At 37.1% G+C, this 18,745-nt stretch overlaps 3 protein-coding genes across 3 annotated transcripts; all 3 read left to right on the top strand.

The window, feature by feature from the left end:
* Positions 1–1,821: 1,821 nt before the first annotated feature.
* taar20i (trace amine associated receptor 20i) lies at positions 1,822–6,279 on the top strand. The gene has a single exon (XM_073914271.1). It carries the CDS (start codon positions 1,842–1,844, stop codon positions 2,895–2,897), a length of 1,056 nt encoding a protein of 351 aa, XP_073770372.1. The 5' UTR covers positions 1,822–1,841; the 3' UTR covers positions 2,898–6,279.
* A 1,324-nt stretch (positions 6,280–7,603) lies between these two features.
* Positions 7,604–8,662, top strand: LOC141376335 (trace amine-associated receptor 13c-like). The gene has a single exon (XM_073914570.1). The coding sequence runs from the start codon at positions 7,604–7,606 to the stop codon at positions 8,660–8,662; it is 1,059 nt and encodes a 352-aa protein (XP_073770671.1).
* Positions 8,663–15,069: 6,407 nt separating this feature from the next.
* Positions 15,070–17,158, top strand: LOC141376452 (trace amine-associated receptor 13c-like). Its single transcript, XM_073915191.1, has one exon. It carries the CDS (start codon positions 15,989–15,991, stop codon positions 17,039–17,041), a length of 1,053 nt encoding a protein of 350 aa, XP_073771292.1. The 5' UTR covers positions 15,070–15,988; the 3' UTR covers positions 17,042–17,158.
* Positions 17,159–18,745: the final 1,587 nt, after the last annotated feature.

The raw sequence follows: 18,745 nt of genomic DNA, 5'->3' as shown, positions 1-18,745 counted from the left end.
GTTTTGCCAACTTGGGACGTCTGAAATTGGTTGACATCACCCAACCCTAATTCACTGTGTGTTCTGTGCAAATGACCACTAATTGTAAAATCTAACACGGCAAACAACATCGCCTTTGCAAAGTTTAAACTAATAATGCAGCTCATGACAAAGACCTGTATTGTGCAGATCCAAGTTGTCATCGGGAGAATCCTCCTCTCACATTCTCAGATTCTCCAGTTTAACATCACAGAAAAATGTAAGTCTGCGAATAACCAAACTGTGCACTTAAAATGTGCACTTTTCTCAGAGCATGCATGTGTTCTCTCTCAAACACAGGTGCATGTGCCCAGGTCGTTGCCATAGACACAAACCAAAACTTTTAAAGAACGGTAGAGGCCAGAATCTTCATCCTTTTTTTGTCTGTTCTGTCTTGAGATGCATATTATGATTCTATTTAGTAAGGGTGTTACGATCCTCCAAATCCTCGATTCGATTACATTTTCGATTCTAAAGGCACGATTCGATTCGATTTTCGATTATGAATAATTAATTAATTAATGACCAATTAATTATTTGTAGCCTACCGTTTAAACTACCTGACCTGCATGGTCTTTGTTTTACCCATAAACAAATCATACAGTAAATGAATGAAGGCAAGATACACACATTATTACCACCTGTCAATCACTTTTTCTGCGGGACTCGTGAATAGGCAGTGATCTGTGTCGTTATAATGGCGTCGGTAAAAAAGACGCACAACCAACAGGAATTAGCCAACAGTATCTGAGGTGTTCGCTAAAATGACTAAGTACAAGTGAGTGAAAGATTGAAGCAGTCCTCTGACTGCCTGGACCTGCTGTCTTGAGCGCATGGCTGTGTGTGCGTCTGTGTCTGTGTGGTCACGTGATGTGCATTTTCAGAGGTAGAGAGGAAGGAGGGCTGCTCAGAAGTGCTACACGCCACTGTGGATGTCAAATCGTTGTCGTTCTAAAATGCCATTTAAAAACAAAGACAGTGTAAACAGGGCCTGAGTGTGTACTTTTCGCAAACGGATTTGCAACGAGGGCGGGCGGAGGATCGCGATGCCGGTGTTGTCTATCGGACGAACCGTACGTAATACGTACATAGCAGAGTTTGCAAAACTGTGTTTTTTTTGTCGACAACACGAACGTTGTCAACATAACTCACTGGAAATCCAAAATGCTTTAACACCGGCGACTTCATTGAAAGAGGAGAGGGTTTAAGTTCTGTCGACGGGTCTCCTGCTTCTGCAGTTTAACAAGCACTTCAACAAGCCTGTTTATTTCCCGCTTGGCAAGCCAAGCTGACGTGACATGGGGGCATGGCAGCATCTACGATTCTATTTTTTGATTCGATAATCGAAGTTAAGCATAAATTTCGATCAATTCCGATTTGACACCCTTACTATTTAGTTACTGGTTTTGCAACTTTCAGCTTTGAATAAGTGTCCCTACATTTTTTTCTGGCGCTCCTAAATTTTGACGTCAGGAGCACTGGTGCTACCAAATAAAAAATGTAATTTCAAGCCCTGCGACATATCAGTCTGTGTTTTGGTTGATGAAATTTTAATCAAATCCACAACAAAGGGTTTCACTTAAATGAGTTCCAGAGTCACTTTAGATTTGAAAACATAGTGGAGTTTTAGCAGCTCATTAAAGCAATTAACACATTTTTTGAGCTAATATTTGCTTTTCAACAGCAGCAAAAAAAAAACAAAAAACTAATCTGGACAGAAGAAATGAATTGCATTTCACAGCTAACGAAGTGAATAAAAAAAAAAAAATTACATCAGAGTGGGCGGTAGATGGGTCGGTCAGTCTGATCTAAATACTGTATAAATGAAAAGACAGAAAGGAGAGCAGAACAAACTCCTAACAGGAGGAGACTCACTCATGCCCTACGAGACAGAGGATCAGGAGACTCAATACTGCTTTCCTAACATCAACTCATCATGCGTCAAGGAACAACGCTCCAGTCATGGATATATCATCATATATGTGTTTGTGTCATTGCTGTCAGCATGGACTGTGTTTCTGAACCTGCTGGTGATCATCTCCATCTCTCACTTCAAGAAGCTTCACACTCCAACCAACATGATTATTCTCTCTCTGGCTGTAAATGATCTGCTTATTGGACTCGCCATGCCTATGGAGGCCATCAGAATGATTCAGACATGTTGGTATTTTGGAGACACTTTCTGTGGAATTTATATATTATTTGTGTCAATACTTCTCGCAGCATCTCTTGGTAATTTACTTTTAATTGCTGTTGATCGTTATGTGGCTGTTTGTCACCCTTTATTTTACCCACGGAAAACAACAATGGCTAAAATATTAATAACTATCTGTCTGAATTTTGCTTGTTTATCAGCATATAACACTGCCTTTGTAATTAATAATGGATATTTTGACACTTCACACAGAACAGATGTGTGTTATGGACAGTGTTCAGTCATGATACGTTTTAGCTGGATAGTCACTGATCTGTTCATGTCTTTTATTTTTCCTTGCACTCTGATCATGATGTTTTATTTGAGGATTTTCTATGTGGTTCATCAGCAAGTGAAGGTTATAAACTCTCTGATGAAGGGTGGTAAATGTGTAACGGAGGGTTCAGGGAAGAGGAAATCTGAGAGTAAAGCTGCTCTGACTTTAGGAATCATTGTGTCAGTGTATATGCTTTGCTGGATTCCATATTATATCTGTTCTCTAACTGTAAACTCTTACACAGCTATAAATGTTTTAATATTTGGTGTACATGCTAGCTCTGGTCTGAATCCTCTGGTTTATGCTTTATTTTACCCCTGGTTTAAAAAGACAGCTAAACTCATTTTAACTCTGATGATATTTCAGCCGGCGTCCTCTCTTATCAATGTTTTTACACATGAATTATAATTATTTGCAAATCTGTCACTAATAAATTTGTAATTTTCACTAAAGTTGCACAGCATTACATGGCTTATTTCATCCTGTAAGTTTGATGTTTAGTAAAAAAAAGAATTGTGACAGTAGTACACATTATTACTGTGTGAATTAGATATGGTGTGGGGGTTGTGAGGGTCATCTTGCTTTATGCTGCATCCCATATAATATTTTTATAACATTCATAACTGCTATGAAAACTATGTTTGTTCCCAAAATCACCTGTTTATTTATAATAAATTTCATACTTGTTTTTTTTCTTGAATCTGAAAAACAAATGTTGAAGTGTTTTGTGGCCAACGCCATGTTCATACGAACACGGTTATTTTCAAAACTGCACTTTTTTTATACACTAAACTATACTAAAACCAAAACTATCTGAAAACCCAAGATGAAGATTTTCAGAAACTCTGGGTACAGTGTGGTCATGTGGAGACTACAACCAGAGTTTTTGCCTCATGATGTCAGTGAGCAAGCGGTTTTCTTCTTTTCTGGTTGGCTGGAGTGCGGAAGACACACAGTTTAGCATATTCTACACGCTCACACCACATGCATCATGTATTCCATATCGTTTGCACAGTGGGACAGTAATCCGCCTGTTTTGTTTGCATTGACTTGTATGCGGTTTACTTGCGAAAACACTTAATGCTCTGTTGGTTCGGCATGCCCAAAACATAAATCACATCAAGTTTTTTTCAGTTTCATGTAGATTTTTAACAAAAATTAAAGCAGGGGAACTCTGTTTATAAAAATAATTGCGTATGAGTGGACATGTAATGAGAGTTAAAGAATGAGGTCAGTGGTGTGAGTGATAATGAGCGTCATCTGTGCAGCAAACCTGTCTCTAGCCCATCAGAAGAGCTCCAGAAGGAAAAAAGTAGAGCTGATGACAGTGAAGGACCAGCAGACCATGCCTCAGACTCTTTACATTTATGTTCTGGTTATATTTATGTCTATTTATCAAGAACTGCTGCTTGTTTTAATTATTTTTGGATTAGATTTAATTTATAGTTTTCACTCACTAGTTTAAGCCCTCTTCTTTCATGAAGCATTTATTATATTAATGTTACAATAAATGTCACAATAGAGAAAATATTTTTTCAATGTGTTTGTTTCTACTGTAGCTTTCTCCAGGCAGATATATCAGTGTTTCCTCTAGGATTTTTTCCAGCTGTGGCGGCAGACTTTAATGCGTCCTGAAGTACAGTGAAACGGCTATAAACTCCAGCAAGATGAAGTTATTATATGCAGAGCCACAGACCGTTATCTATAAATAAAGTATAATTATGGAAGCTGTGTTCATCATAACTGAAAGCTAAGCCGTGTTTGCTGGTCTCTCGCATCACGCACCTGTCAGTCAGTCAGTCAGCATGTCACCTTAAAGGCACAGTACTAGTACGGTCACAGAAAAGTTTGCGCTGTTCTTATTCACTTACCTTTAAATATGTTTTCAGTGAAAAAAAATGACCGAACATTTTGAATAAGAAGCTGTAATGTAGCTGTGGTGGGATGAATTTTGGTGTGACACCCTGCCACGGAAGAATGAATCAAAAATCATGCTTATTTTCGATTATCGAATCAAAAAATGGAATCGTTGATGCTGCCACGCCCCCATGACACGTCAGCTTGGCTTGCCAAGCGGAAAAAAACACACTTGTTGAAGAGCTTGTTGAACTGCTGACGCAGGAGACCCGTCGACAGAACTTAAACCTTCTCCTCTTACAATGAAGTCGCCAGTGTGAAAGTATTTTGGATTTCCAGTGAATTATGTTGACGATGTTCGTGTTGTCAAGAAAAAAAAAAAACAGTTTGCAAGCTCCGCTATGTATTACGCCCCATTCACATGGGGCTTCAGCGTCAATGCTTGACTGAAGGCTGTCTGAAGGTGGGGCTGAAGCGATCGTCATGGAAGCGTTAGCCAATGAGATTCAGTCAGCAATAGGCCACTGTCTAGCAGATGTATTTGCATATACAGCGATCTGATTCGCTGACGCTTCCATCGGCGCTTGAAAAGTTGAGCTAGTCCCAACTTCTGCAGCGAGCAACGCCTCTGAAGCGGCGCCGACAGATCCACAATGCAGTTTGGCAACGCCTGACATCACACATTCAAAGTGAATGGGAAGCGTTGACTTGAAACCCTGTGTGAATGGGGCGTTAGGGTTGGGCCGATAGACAACACCAGAATCGCAATCCTCCGCCCCGTCCCCGTTGCAAATCCGCTCTGGAAAAATACACACTCAGGCCCTGTTTACATTAATAGGTCTTTTAAATGGCATTTTATAACGATAACGATCCACATCCACACTTTCTGAGCAGCCCTCCTTCCTCACTACCGCTGAAAACGCACCTCACGTGATCACACACACACACAGGCGGGAGCGCACACACACAGACGCACACACATTGTCATGCGCTCGAGACAGCGGGTCCAGGCAGTCAGCGGGTCAGTAGACTGCTTCAATCTTTCACTTTCACACTTGAACTTGGTCATTTTAGCGAACATCACAGATACTGTTGGCTGTGCACCTTTTTTACTGACGCCATTATAAGGACAAAGATCACTGCCTATTTACGAGTCCCGCGGAAAAAGTGATTGACAGGTGGCCATTATGTGTGTAACTTATCTTTATTCATTTACTGTATGATTTGTTTATGATTTTGTTTAATTTTTCTTTTTTAAATCGAAAATCGAATCCAACTGTGATTTTAGAATTGAAAATGTAATCGAATCAAGGATTTGGAGGATCGTGACACCCTTATCTGAAACCAGATTGAAAATTGTCTAAACATTCTTTGGAGCGTAAGATCTTATTAACCTGATTAAAAACTACTTTTTCAATGATTTCGCCAATAAAATGGGAGATTTGAGAGTCACCTGTAATTGCTCAATAATTACAAAACAAATGATAAATTACAAAACAAAATATATATCAATTTGTTCTGTGATGATGTTACCACAGGAGAAAAAGTTATGACTAGGGATGCTCATTTCGGTTAATTTTGCTAACTGACAACCGCTGCTTGTTAATGGATTATTAACGGTTAACTGGTCAGATTACTATTAACTTTTATAAACAAAGTGACGAGTCTATTTTGTGTCTGATACATTAAATATTGCATTTTAAAATACTGATTTATTTTACCATGCTAGCATATTAATGGCAGAACATAACAACAGAGCATCTTCACGCACCTGCAGTGTTTAGCACAGAAGAACAGAATAAATTAAATAAAATGAATAAAATAAATAGGCCTGCCCTAAAATATTTTCCACTTGAATATTTAAGTTATATTACAAAACGAAAACACTGAATGATTCTTTTTAAAAATGGCCATAGTCTGTTTTTTCAGTCATGTTTTTTTTCTTGTCAAATAAAAATAGCTGACTTCCTCAAATCGCTCGCTCCACAGAGAATATGCATTTATTTAATGCCCCGCTGTTATTATTATATCACAAAACCTTTTTACATTTTTAATAGAAATCATTATTTTAAAGATTATGTCTTGCTATATGGCTTCCTCTCTTTCTCTCGCTGTTTAAGTGCGCGTGCTGCATGATGAAAAGACAATGACAACATGCGCATATGTAGACTTTTTGTAAACAGTTTTGTTGTTTAAATATGATTTGGCAATAATGTGCATACATGCATTCTTCCATTTTGCGTCTTTGGCAAATATGTCTGTAGGCACGGGTCATATGTTATCGTCCCACAAGTTCAATTCAATTTAATTCAATTCAGCTTTATTTGTATAGCGCTTTTACAATGTAGATTGTGTCAAAGCAGCTTCACATAAATGGTCATAGTAACTGGAACATTGTAGTTCAGTTTTTAGTGTTTAAGTTCAGTTCAGTTCAGTTTAGCTCAGTTCAGTGTGATTTAATCATTACTGAGAGTTCAAACACTGAAGAGCAAATTCATCAATGCGTAGCTCTACCAATCCTGAACCATGCGAGCCAGTGGCGACAGCGGAGAGGGAAAAAAAACTTCACCTGATGGGAGTGAAGAAAAAAAACCTTGAGAGAACCAGACTCAGTTGAGCACGACCATTTTAATTTCTCCGCTGGCCAAAAGTCTTGTGCAGACAAGTTAACAAGTATGTCTTGCAGTTGAACAAGGGGCCGAGCTAATGTGCTTTCCATTCCAAAAACATGAGGCGCACCCTATTCCATTTATGTTGGCAAGGAAAAAAGAAGAAAAGAAGCCCGGTCCTCTTTTTTGTCATTATGAAACAACTGAATCAGCTGGGTATCGACTGTGCAAAAGTGTTGCTGTCTGTGTTGTTACAATTGTAATATTTAATAATATTGTGATATTCAAGATTTGTACATTCAAACAGCTCTAGATAACTTGAAACGGCGATTAGACCTACATTGCGGCATTAATGCGTCCTGAAGTAAAGCAAAACGGCTATAAACTCCAGCAAGATAGAGTGACTATATGCAGAGCCACAGACCTTTATCTATAAATAAAGTATAATTATGGAAGCTGTGTTCATCTTAACTGAACGCTACGTTGTGTTTGCCAGCCTCACACATCACGCACCTGTCAGTCAGTCAGCCAGTCTTATGGTTTGTATTAAAAAACTAAAAAATTAGAAAACAGATTTTTTTTTTTTTGATAGATTACATCAGAGTGGGCGGTAGATGGGTTGGTTAGTCTGATCCAGACACTGTATAAATGAAAGGACAGAAAGGAGAACAGAACAAACTCCTAACAGGAGGAGACTCACTCATGGCCTACGAGACAGAGGATCAGGAGACTCAATACTGCTTTCCTGACATCAACTCATCATGTGTCAAGGGGAGACGCTCAAGTAATGGATATATCATCATATATGTGTTTGTGTCATTGCTGTCAGCATGGACTGTGTTTCTGAACCTGCTGGTGATCATCTCCATCTCTCACTTCAAGAAGCTTCACACTCCAACCAACATGATTATTCTCTCTCTGGCTGTAAATGATCTGCTTGTTGGAGTTGTCATGCCTGTAGAGGCCATCAGAATGACTGAGACGTGTTGGTATTTTGGAGACACTTTCTGTGGACTCTATTTATTTTTTGTGTCTTTACTTCTCGCAGCATCTCTTGGTAATTTACTTTTAATTGCTGTTGATCGTTATGTGGCTGTGTGTCACCCTCTACTGTATACACAGAAAATAACCATCACTAAAATGTTAACAAGTATCTGCCTGTGCTGGGCTTGCTTTTCAACTTACTGCACTACCTTTGTAATTGATAATAGAAATTTTGACACTTCACACAGAACAGATGTGTGTTACGGAGAGTGTTTAGTAATGATAAGTCTTAGTTGGTTAGTCATTGATCTGTTCATGTCTTTTATTTTTCCTTGCACTCTGATCATACTGTTATATTTGAGGATTTTCTATGTTGTTCATCAGCAAGTGAAGGTTATAAACTCTCTGATGAAGCGTGGTAAATGTGTAACAGAGGGTTCAGTAAAGAGGAAATCTGAGAGTAAAGCTGCTCTAACTTTAGGAATCATTGTGTCAGTTTATCTGCTGTGCTGGATTCCATATTGCATCTGTTCTCTAATTGTAAACTCCTCCACAGCTCTAAATGTTATAATATGGACTGTGTATGCTAACTCAGGTGTGAATCCTCTGGTTTATGCTTTATTTTACCCCTGGTTTAAAAAGACAGGTAAACTCATCTTGACTCTAAACATATTACAGCCAGCATCCTCTGTAATCAATATTTTTACACAAAATAAACTATAATTAATTACAAAGCTGTCACTAATATAGATAACATATTTGATTTCACTTTGTAATTTTCACTAATCATGTTATATCACACATAGCTTACTTTAACCTGTAAGTTTGATGTTTAAGTGTACTGCTGTGAAAACAAGACCAAGATCCGTGACAATAGTAGGCATTAACTGTGCGAGTTAGGTATGGTATGGGTAATGTGAGGCACATCTTGCTTTATCCTATATAATAATATTTATAATATTCATAACTGCCATAATAGAGGAAATATATCTGTATAGTGACATATGCTTCAATGTGTTTGTTTCTACTAGTTTGAGCACAAAAGTCATAAAATACAAATCAAGAGTGATGATGATCATGAGCAGAGAGGATACTTGTGATTTAGACATGCTGTATTTAACTGATACTCTAAACCAGCAGTAAAATAATGCTAAATAAAAAATGTAGACATGAATTTAATGTAAATGTCATACAGAATAAAGGAAAGCTTATAAATGTTTACAACAAATCACTGTCATAGAGAGAGAATGAAGTTCAGCTTGAAGATCTGCTGAGCAATGACCCGGTCTTTCAGGTTTGTGCTTTATAATCACAACATTGGTCAAATCAGACCCTTCCTATTAGAAAACACAGTAAAACTACTTCAAGCTCTTGTGATTTCATGAATGGACTACTGCAGAGCTCTATCAGCAGGCATTCAAACCAGCATAAATAAGCCAGAATACAGCTTCATGTCTGCTCTTCAGTCGGCCAAAAGTGTTTTTTTGTGACTCAAATGTGACATTTTCTGTTCTCGATATTAAACTAGAAACAGCAATGAAGTGCATTGCTATTCTTTCACTCCAGAGAAATCACAGTAACACTGAGTAATTTAACAGTGCTTTAACATGCATTAAAGGCAATACTCAGCGATCTACATGTGTTTGTTACCTCAAATTACAAAAATATCTGGCAATTGTCACAATAAATTAAAAGATACAATCAAGTATACCTCTGAGGTGGCGCTAAATAAATGTATCATCTGTATATCTCGCATTTTGCTTTCTCTCAGTCTAAAGTGATTCTTCATGGTGTCATTAGCAATGCATACAAAACAAAATTTGTGTGGCTGGATTTGACTTTGCTGCATCTGCTCTCAAAAAAAAAAAAGAGTCCCACATAGTAATTACATAGTAAGTTCTAAATAAGGTTTGATTGACTTAAATAAGGGAGATATAGGGGTGGGACATAATATCGATTATGTTTATATATCATGACTCTAGTATCAATGTTTCTAAATGTGCAAAAGATCTGGTTTAATTAAGAAGTATTAAGACGCTGGTGTGAATATCCTGATAGATATGTTTAGAATTCTAAAATGCTTGCCGTTGCATGGTACAGTGCCATGCAGCGCCATGAAACAGCCACTAAGCCAATGTGTCGCCCCAAACTACTTCATTCAGACAATATTTATAATAAAGATACAGGACCTTGCGTTTATTTAACCATTGCAAATCTTGAGAAAGTCTTGTAAATGATATCATGAACACTTTGGCTGAAAATATTAAAGAAAGGACCATGAAACCCCCGTTTCAGCAGGGTTTTTTCACACCTCTACTTTGGAAAAAGTCAGGAAAGTGGGCGTGTCCAGCTCTGTTTAGGGGGGAGTGTCGGAGGAGGGAAAAGAGGGAATGTCCGTAACAATTTGCATAAAAATGGGAGTGCCAGTTTGGGCACATGCTGATATTTACAATGGCAAATCAAACACACAGACGCAGGGCAGAAAGACAGTCACTGTGTTTACATGGACATCAGTAATCAAGTTATTTGCCAAATTATTAAATGGTGGACTTTAACTACAGTTTGGCTCTTTCATTCAGGAATTTTATTCATGCCCCTCGTGACAAATGAGATATTTGAGTTGAGGAGCTGCGTGTATCTTTCCTGCAATGTTTGATAACGTACGGCGAATGAGAGAAAAAAACCTCTGCATTTCTCTGTAACTTAGATGCACTCGGTAGTGTCAGAAAGCCGTGTTTGTTATTCCTGTCACAAAATGCGGCGAAAATCCTACACAATGGTAAGTTTGATGGTGGTCCTTACATGTTTACACTCATAGAGCAGCATTTACATCAGATCTTTCAGTCCAAAATATTGTAGTGTTAATAACATATGGTAAAATTTTATTAACTAAGAAATCATTTGAATAAGGTCTGTCTTTAAAAACTGAAAGAGTACAAACTAACTTTGCCTCTGAATAAACAAAGACTACTGGTCGCTCACTTACCAAATCTATAGAGACAGAACAATCAACAACAACTGGAGCAGCGTCTTAATTATAAGGACATGAGCAACAAATCTGTATGTCACCATTTCCAGATGAGAAAAGCTCTCGGGTAAAAAAAATATTTCAACACATCACTGGGAAACATCCATTCACACTCATTTACACACATACAATTTGGTACAATTTAGCTTACCCAATTCACCTGTACTGCATGTCTTTGGAAACCGGAGCACCCGGAGGTAACCCACACGAACGCAGGGAAAACTTGCAAACTCCACACAGAAACGCCAACTGACCTAGCCTAGGCTCGAACCAGTGACCTTGCTGTGAGACGACAGTACTACCTACTGCACCACCGCGTCGCCATATACTAGGCAGTGTACATGTGCTTGTTACCTCAAATGACAAAAATTTATGGCAAATTTCACAATAAATTAACAAAATATACAATTAAACATACCTTTACGCCTCTTTGAGGTGGCGCTGAATAAATGTCTAACCTGTATACCCCGCATCTAGCTTTCTCTCAATCTCTAAAGCAATTCCTCAGAGTCATTGCTTAACACACATAGAAAAAAAAATATGTATGGTTGGATTAGACTTCGCTGCGTCTGCTTTCAAAATAAGAGTCCCACATACATAGTAATCTTTATATAAGCTTTGATAGATTTATAAAAAAAATAGGGTTGGGACAAAATATTGATATTAGCACTAAATCAAAATATTGATTTAGCACGCGGAGGCGCACTAAACTCACACGGGAAAGAACTGGACATTTAATTTATGTTTTAGTTAACTAATTCTTTAAATACAACTCTCTTGATCTCTAAAGGGGAAAAAACGCAAAAGAAATTATTAAATGTCCTTAAATAAATTTTAGCAGCGACGCAACTGCCTGTCATTTTCACATTCGTTTTTCAGTTAGGGATTAGGTCTATTACCCTAATAAACATCTTTTTGTTGGACACAGCACAGTATTCTACACTATAATCAATATTATAATTTATTATATTCATTATTAAAACTAATAAGCGTTACAATTGATAAAACACAAAACCCTTTTTAATGTTTGCTTTCAATTTAGGATCACTAACAGTTGTAATAAGAAACATCCGATTATGCAGCAGCAGTCTCAAGTTAGGGCACTTAAAAATGCCTTTTGAGTTTAAAGATGATCAGCCTGCCGTGCCAAGTCAAGTTTACAGGGTCATAACTGAAACCGGTATATTGCATTTAATTTAAACCACTGGTCTGATGCCGAAGCCATAATTCGTCTGCACTAATAAACGGCATTGTTGCATAACCTTCTTTGATGAAATCTAATAGTGAAATTGCATACTATTGTTATTATTAAGAGTATAATTCTACCTTAAGTAAGTAACTTAGGCAGTAATGCTAAGCAATAAATAAGTGAATAAATAGCCTAAATGAAATTAACAAGAGAGACCGAAATCACAAAGTGCCCCAAATATGGCATTAAAATGCCCCCTCAGTTATGACAATTTAGCGCCGGGCCTGCTATCGACCTTATTCTGAAATGCGGAAGTGTGCCTGTTTTCGCAATTGTTTCAGAACTTCCAATTTAGTCGCCTATGGGAGAAATGACTAGGAATAATAAACAGCAAAAAACTTTCAAACTACTTGCTCTACAAACAAATGTTTGCATGACTATACAGACCAAGTAGAATAATATAATAAAAAAATATCAGTTTGCAACATCAAACAGCGAAACGAGCCGTTTTTAATATCTAAAGATGAATGGAAGTGAATGAAACCGGAAGTCTCGAGCCATGAAGATTCAAATGGCTGCGCCTGCTCGTCGATGAAGAATAAGGTGAATAGCCATACTTGATTGTTTGTAGCGAGAAGAAAAAAAAAAACTGATAAAAACCTGGCTGGGCAAACGGCGATAACATGGATTATCTGTTCTTCAGAAAAAATCATAGACACGACATTGTGAAGGCGTTTATCATACAACACAGTTCGTGTTTATGATCATCTATGATTAACTAATATTATATAAACATATTAATTACTCTTCTCTCTCTAGACTTTGTTTTAGAGCTTGTTCTTGTCGGCGCAATATAGGTTTATTGCATGTACGAATTCGATTATGAAGAATGATTAAGAGCTTGCATTTTTTTGTTGCATCCTTTTCGCAAGTTTTTTATTTATCTATTTATTTAAGTGGTGAGAACACTATTCACTGGCAAAAATGTTCCTCCTGTACCACCAACAAATATGGTAGCCTACCTAAGTTAATTTACCTTTTATGTAAAAATTAAAGAATAACTTATAACTTAATTAAACGGCCATGAAACCCCCTCATTTCAGCAGGGTGTTTTCACACCTCTACTTTGGAAAAAGTCAGAAAAGTGTCGGAGAAAGAAAAGAGGCATTGTGTGGGAGTGTCTATTTGGGCGCGCTGAGTTTCAGAGCCAAAATACACACACACAGTGGACAAAGTGACTGTGTTTACATGGACATCTGTGGTCGAATTATTTGCCAAATTAATAAATGTTGGACTTTTACTGCAGTTTGGCTCTTTCATTCAGGGAATTCATTCATGTCCCTCACGACAAACCAGATATTTGATTCGAGGAGCTGCTCTAAGCGTGTATTTTTCATGCAATGTTTGATACCACACGGCGAATGAGAGAAAAAAAACCCTCAGCATTTCCCGCAAACTTAGATGCACACGGCAGGTAGCGTCAGAAAGCCGCGTGTGTTATTCCGGTCACAAAATGCGGTGAAAATCCTACACGTGGTTAAAGTTTGGTTGTAGTGCTAACATGTTTACACTCGGTGCAATAGTTTGTTCGATACGAACAAACTGAATAAACAAAGAGCACTGGTCTCTCACTAACCAAATCTGTAGAGACAGGACAATCACCAGCAACTAGAATCTTTATTAAGAGGAGACTAAAGCGAATCCGGATCTCAGCGTTTGCAGATGAGAACAGCTCTCAGGTAAACAATAATCCTCCTAAGACACGTAAGTTATTGTTGCCGAGCGTTGCGTACACTGTTAATCCAAGCGTGACTCCAGCTGCGCTCTCACAGAGAGAAAATGAAAACAAAACTTCACTGCAGCAAACTATAAAAGCAACACTTCACGCTTGTTTTGCCAACACAACGTGGCGTCTGTGTCGTGTAAACACTGACAGTAATGAATATTAATGAAGTTGCACAATAGAGCGCGCTGATTGGTTTGAACCAAGCTTTACTCATGCATTAATGCAACACACTGTAAGACGTAATAAGACTCACTCTGGCACAGACGTCCAGTCTGCACGCTGGAATACACGCTATTATGTCATGGCCGTGACGCAGCTTCAAAAATTAGTTTCAAACCGGAAGTACGAATTTGCTTGAAATAACGCAAAAACAACCAATTTACACTTTTTAGTGAAATATAGGTGTCCTAATAGTGTTTTTAGCAGTGTGGGACACATATACGACTGTCAACAGCTCAAAAAATGTGTTTTGGTGTTTCGTGACCCTTTAAATATTAATTAATAAAACATTCGTATAAACGTACGTTTTTATTTTTGAACTTTTGTTAATAAAACAACACAATACTGCTTTTAAATAATATTATAATATTAAATATTATTAATATTAAATATTAATAATAATAATAATTAATAATAATATTAAATAATATTAAATATTAAATAACTTGAACTGCTTAAAATCCTATAACAATAATTAAACTTTACATTTTTAAGAACTTCACAAATAGTCTAAATGGCACTTTACTAATCAGTAATAATATAAATATTAACAAGTCAGATGTTTAAAAAAACAGTGTAGGTTCTGTCTACCTTTTTGTCATCTATTTATATTTTAAAGTCTTTGCCAGAAAAACTAACGTGTTGACTTTGTCCGGTTTAAGTGAAGACCTAATTGGGGTTATAATGTTTCCAGCAATACACGTTCAGACGGTGTGCTTGTAGAACAAATGCACAGATACATTTTCAAAACCGTGCAAGAGAGGGTTTCTTGCTTCATTGCTCCGCCACCCGCATTTCTCGGAAAGCAGGTTTGTCTACACTGCGGTGCTGCGCGTTCTTAACTAAGTTACTAAATATGTTGCTCCATTTCTCAATGTCTTCCATTTATCACTTTCTCTTTTGTATCTGGCCATTTTTGGAAATGCCTCTGCGATACCTGGCTGACTAGCTGGGCGTTTGAGTTCAGAAGACAGGAGTTGATTATAGCCTACATGGCTTTTTTTTCCCTCGCCGCCGTCAATCGCCACTAGCTTGCATGGTTCGGGACCCGTGGAGCAGCGCATTGATGGATTTGCTCTTCAGTGTTTGGATGCTGAGCAGTGAATATTAAACCACACTTCACCACTTTTTAACACTTTTCTTTTTTAAAAAAACAAACCCTACAAAAAGCTTAATCCAAATTAATTGGTTTACCTTTCTCGGTCAACACGAATCCAAAATGTTCCCAGATGTAAAACTTCATTTTCCAACAAGATTCATGGTTGAACTTGAACTTGCTGAATCGTGCCTAATGTTATATTCTAACAGAAATGTAATACTTGGCAACATAACGGCAATTTGTGTTTTAAAGTGCGTGACGTCAAATACTACCGCCGGTAACAATAGACAACCGCGGTGGCAACTGACCACCACGGTGATGCGGTTGTCACAGTGACCGTCACAGCCCTACAAACAATACCTCACCTACAATCCTTGCTGGTATCAAGACTCTTGCAACCTTTGGGAAACAATCCAAACTCATTGACTATTAGGCCACAACTGCCCCCTGACAGACCAACAACATTGATTGAAACAATTGATGAAATGACACCAATGTTTTTCACTTTGGATTTCACTCTGGATTAAAAAATGTACAGCAGCTGATTAAAGCAACTAAAGTCATTGTTGAGCTGAACTTTACTTTTCAACAGCAGCAGTAAACCATAAGCTGAACAGAAGAAATGGCTTGCATTTCAAAGATGATGCAAAATGTTTTTGGTTTTTTTGATAGATTACATCAGAGTGGGCGGTAAATGGGTTGGTCTGCCTGATGCAGACATTGTATAAATGAAAGGACAGAAAGGAGAGCAGAACAAACTCCTAACAGGAGGAGACTCACTCATGGCCTATGAGACAGAGGATCAGGAGACTCAATACTGCTTTCCTGCCATAAACTCATCATGTGTCAAGGAGAGAAGCGCAAGTCATGGATATATCATCATATATGTGTTTGTGTCATTGCTGTCAGCATGGACTGTGTTTCTGAACCTGCTGGTGATCATCTCCATCTCTCACTTCAAGAAGCTTCACACTCCAACCAACATGATTATTCTCTCTCTGGCTGTAAATGATCTGTTTATTGGACTCATCATACCTATAGAGGCTATCAGACAGATTGAGACTTGCTGGTATTTTGGAGACACTTTCTGTGGACTTTATTTATTATTTGTGTCATTACTTCTGGCAGCATCGCTTGGTAATTTAGTTATAATCGCTGTTGATCGTTATGTAGCTGTGTGTCACCCTCTACTGTACCCACAGAAAATAACAATCACTAACATGTTAAAGAGTATCTGTCTGAGCTGGGTTTGCTTTTCAGCTTACTGCATTACCTTTATAATTAATAATGGAAGTTTTGACACTTCACACAGAACAGATGTGTGTTATGGACAGTGTTTAATGATAATAAGTTTTAGTTGCTTAATCATTGATCTGTTCATGTCTTTTATTTTTCCTTGTTTGCTGATCATCACTTTATATTTGAGGATTTTCTATGTGGTTCATCAGCAAGTGAAGGTTATAAACTCTCTGATGAAGGCTGGTAAATGTGTAACGGAGGGTTCAGTGAAGAGGAAATCTGAGAGTAAAGCTGCTCTGACTTTAGGAATCATTGTGTCAGTTTTTCTGCTTTGCTGGATTCCTTATTACATCTGTTCTCTCACTGTCAACTCTTACACAGCTATAAATGTTTTAATATTTGGGGTACATGCTAGCTCCGGTCTGAATCCTCTGGTTTATGCTTTATTTTACCCCTGGTTTAAAAAGACAGCTAAACTCATTTTAACTCTAAAAATATTTCAGCCGGCATCTTCTCTGATCAATATTTTTTTACAAGATTAATTATAATTACTTCCAAAGCGGGCACTAATATAGAAATAATATTTGATTTCTATTTGTAATTCTCACTACTCATGTTATGTCACACACAGCTTATTACAACCTGTAAGCTTGATCTTCAAGTAAACTTATGACGTAGGCCTACTTCTGTGAAAACAAGATAAAGAAGTATGACAGTGGTATTCATTATCAACTGTAAATAAGGTATGGAGATGGGGGGTTTTGTGGCTGAGATTACTTTGTGTTTACTCCCACATAATTATACTCAAAACATTTATGAAAACTGTGTTTGCAAGCAACAAATACTGTTATTAAACATAAAACCACTTATTGAAGTTTTCAGGGCATGGATTCAGTCAGTCAGTTAAACAGTGATATATTTATTTATTTATTTATTATCCTACATTTTTTATAGCCTACTATCATTGTAAAAACAGTACAAATAAAAGCAAACTATTATCTAACTACTAAGTGTTTATGTTTATAGTGTTTTGTCGTCAGTGCTTTAACCATGACAGGACAAATGTACTGACATGAAACTTACGACAGTGAAAACAGAAACATATAATACTCTTATTCCAGCCATGTTTGAGAACGGTTTTATTCAGGATTAAAGGAATAGCTCACACAAAAATGAAAACTACCTCATAATTTAGTCAAGAGTAAGACTTTTATTATTTTATTACTTTTAGTATTTTTTAAATTTATCATAGCTCTTCCATGCTGTATAAAGGTGTTGGACATTTGAAAGCTTTTATTTTGAAGTTTCCATAAATCTGTGTGTTTTTGTTATTAATTTTTAAATGATAAACTCCTGTTTTGAAGTGACTGCATTCACATTGTGATTAGAACAATAAATAACTGATGAATACAACTTATGTATTCGAGACGTGACACGGGATGTGACAAGATTCCAGCGACAAGCAATTTTTCTGTCTGCACCAAAAAGATGTGACATGGCCCGAACATTTAAATACCAGCCACTGCACTCCCAATGAAATGGTTAAGGCTTTTAATCTACTGAATATATACAGCATATTAAACCTCTTTATGATTATTAATAGGCTGCTAAGTGATGGATTTTGATGGTTTGCACCGAGTCACAGTTCTGACTTTCATTTTCACATTGTCTGCTGTTACTTTATTTTTAAGATCTGAGATGAACTGCTGAGGCGAAGATCTTCTGCTGCTTTCAATAGTATGACATTAAATGGTACATAAAATGGTATTTAATTGGTATTCATCACAGGCTTAAGTGTAATTCCACATCCGTGAACACATTACAATAAGCAAGAAATTATTTTTTGGGGTGAATTATATCTTATAAATATAGTATGTGACTTTTTCAACACCATTTGGAGGTGGCCACGATGCTAAGGAACATATAAACATATAGGCATTAATCAATTAAATCTGAATGCTTGTATTTTGAAAAATATATAGTAAAATATTATGTGCTGTCATCATGGCAAAGATAAAAGAAAATAAGTTATTAGAAATGAGTTATTAAAAGTATTATGTTTAGAAATGTGTTGAAAAAAAATCTTCCCATTAAACAGAAATTTGGGGGAAAGGGGTCACTAATAATTCCGGAGGGCTAATAATTCTGACTTCAACTGCATATATGCAGTTATTTTCCTCAAAGTAAATAAGGAAAAGGAAATAAATACAATAGAATAAAAACATGAAACGAACTGCTTTAAGCAT

Source organism: Danio rerio, chromosome 10 (genome assembly GCF_049306965.1).
Source record: "Danio rerio strain Tuebingen ecotype United States chromosome 10, GRCz12tu, whole genome shotgun sequence".
NCBI classification, from domain to species: domain Eukaryota; kingdom Metazoa; phylum Chordata; class Actinopteri; order Cypriniformes; family Danionidae; genus Danio; species Danio rerio.
This window is presented reverse-complemented; position numbering and strand designations above follow the sequence as displayed.

What these genes read in the sequence shown, in the direction of transcription:
- taar20i (XM_073914271.1), top strand. Translation starts at nt 1,842, where the DNA reads ATGAAAAGACAGAAAGGAGAGCAGAACAAACTCCTAACAGGAGGAGAC.
- LOC141376335 (XM_073914570.1), top strand. Translation starts at nt 7,604, where the DNA reads ATGAAAGGACAGAAAGGAGAACAGAACAAACTCCTAACAGGAGGAGAC.
- LOC141376452 (XM_073915191.1), top strand. Translation starts at nt 15,989, where the DNA reads ATGAAAGGACAGAAAGGAGAGCAGAACAAACTCCTAACAGGAGGAGAC.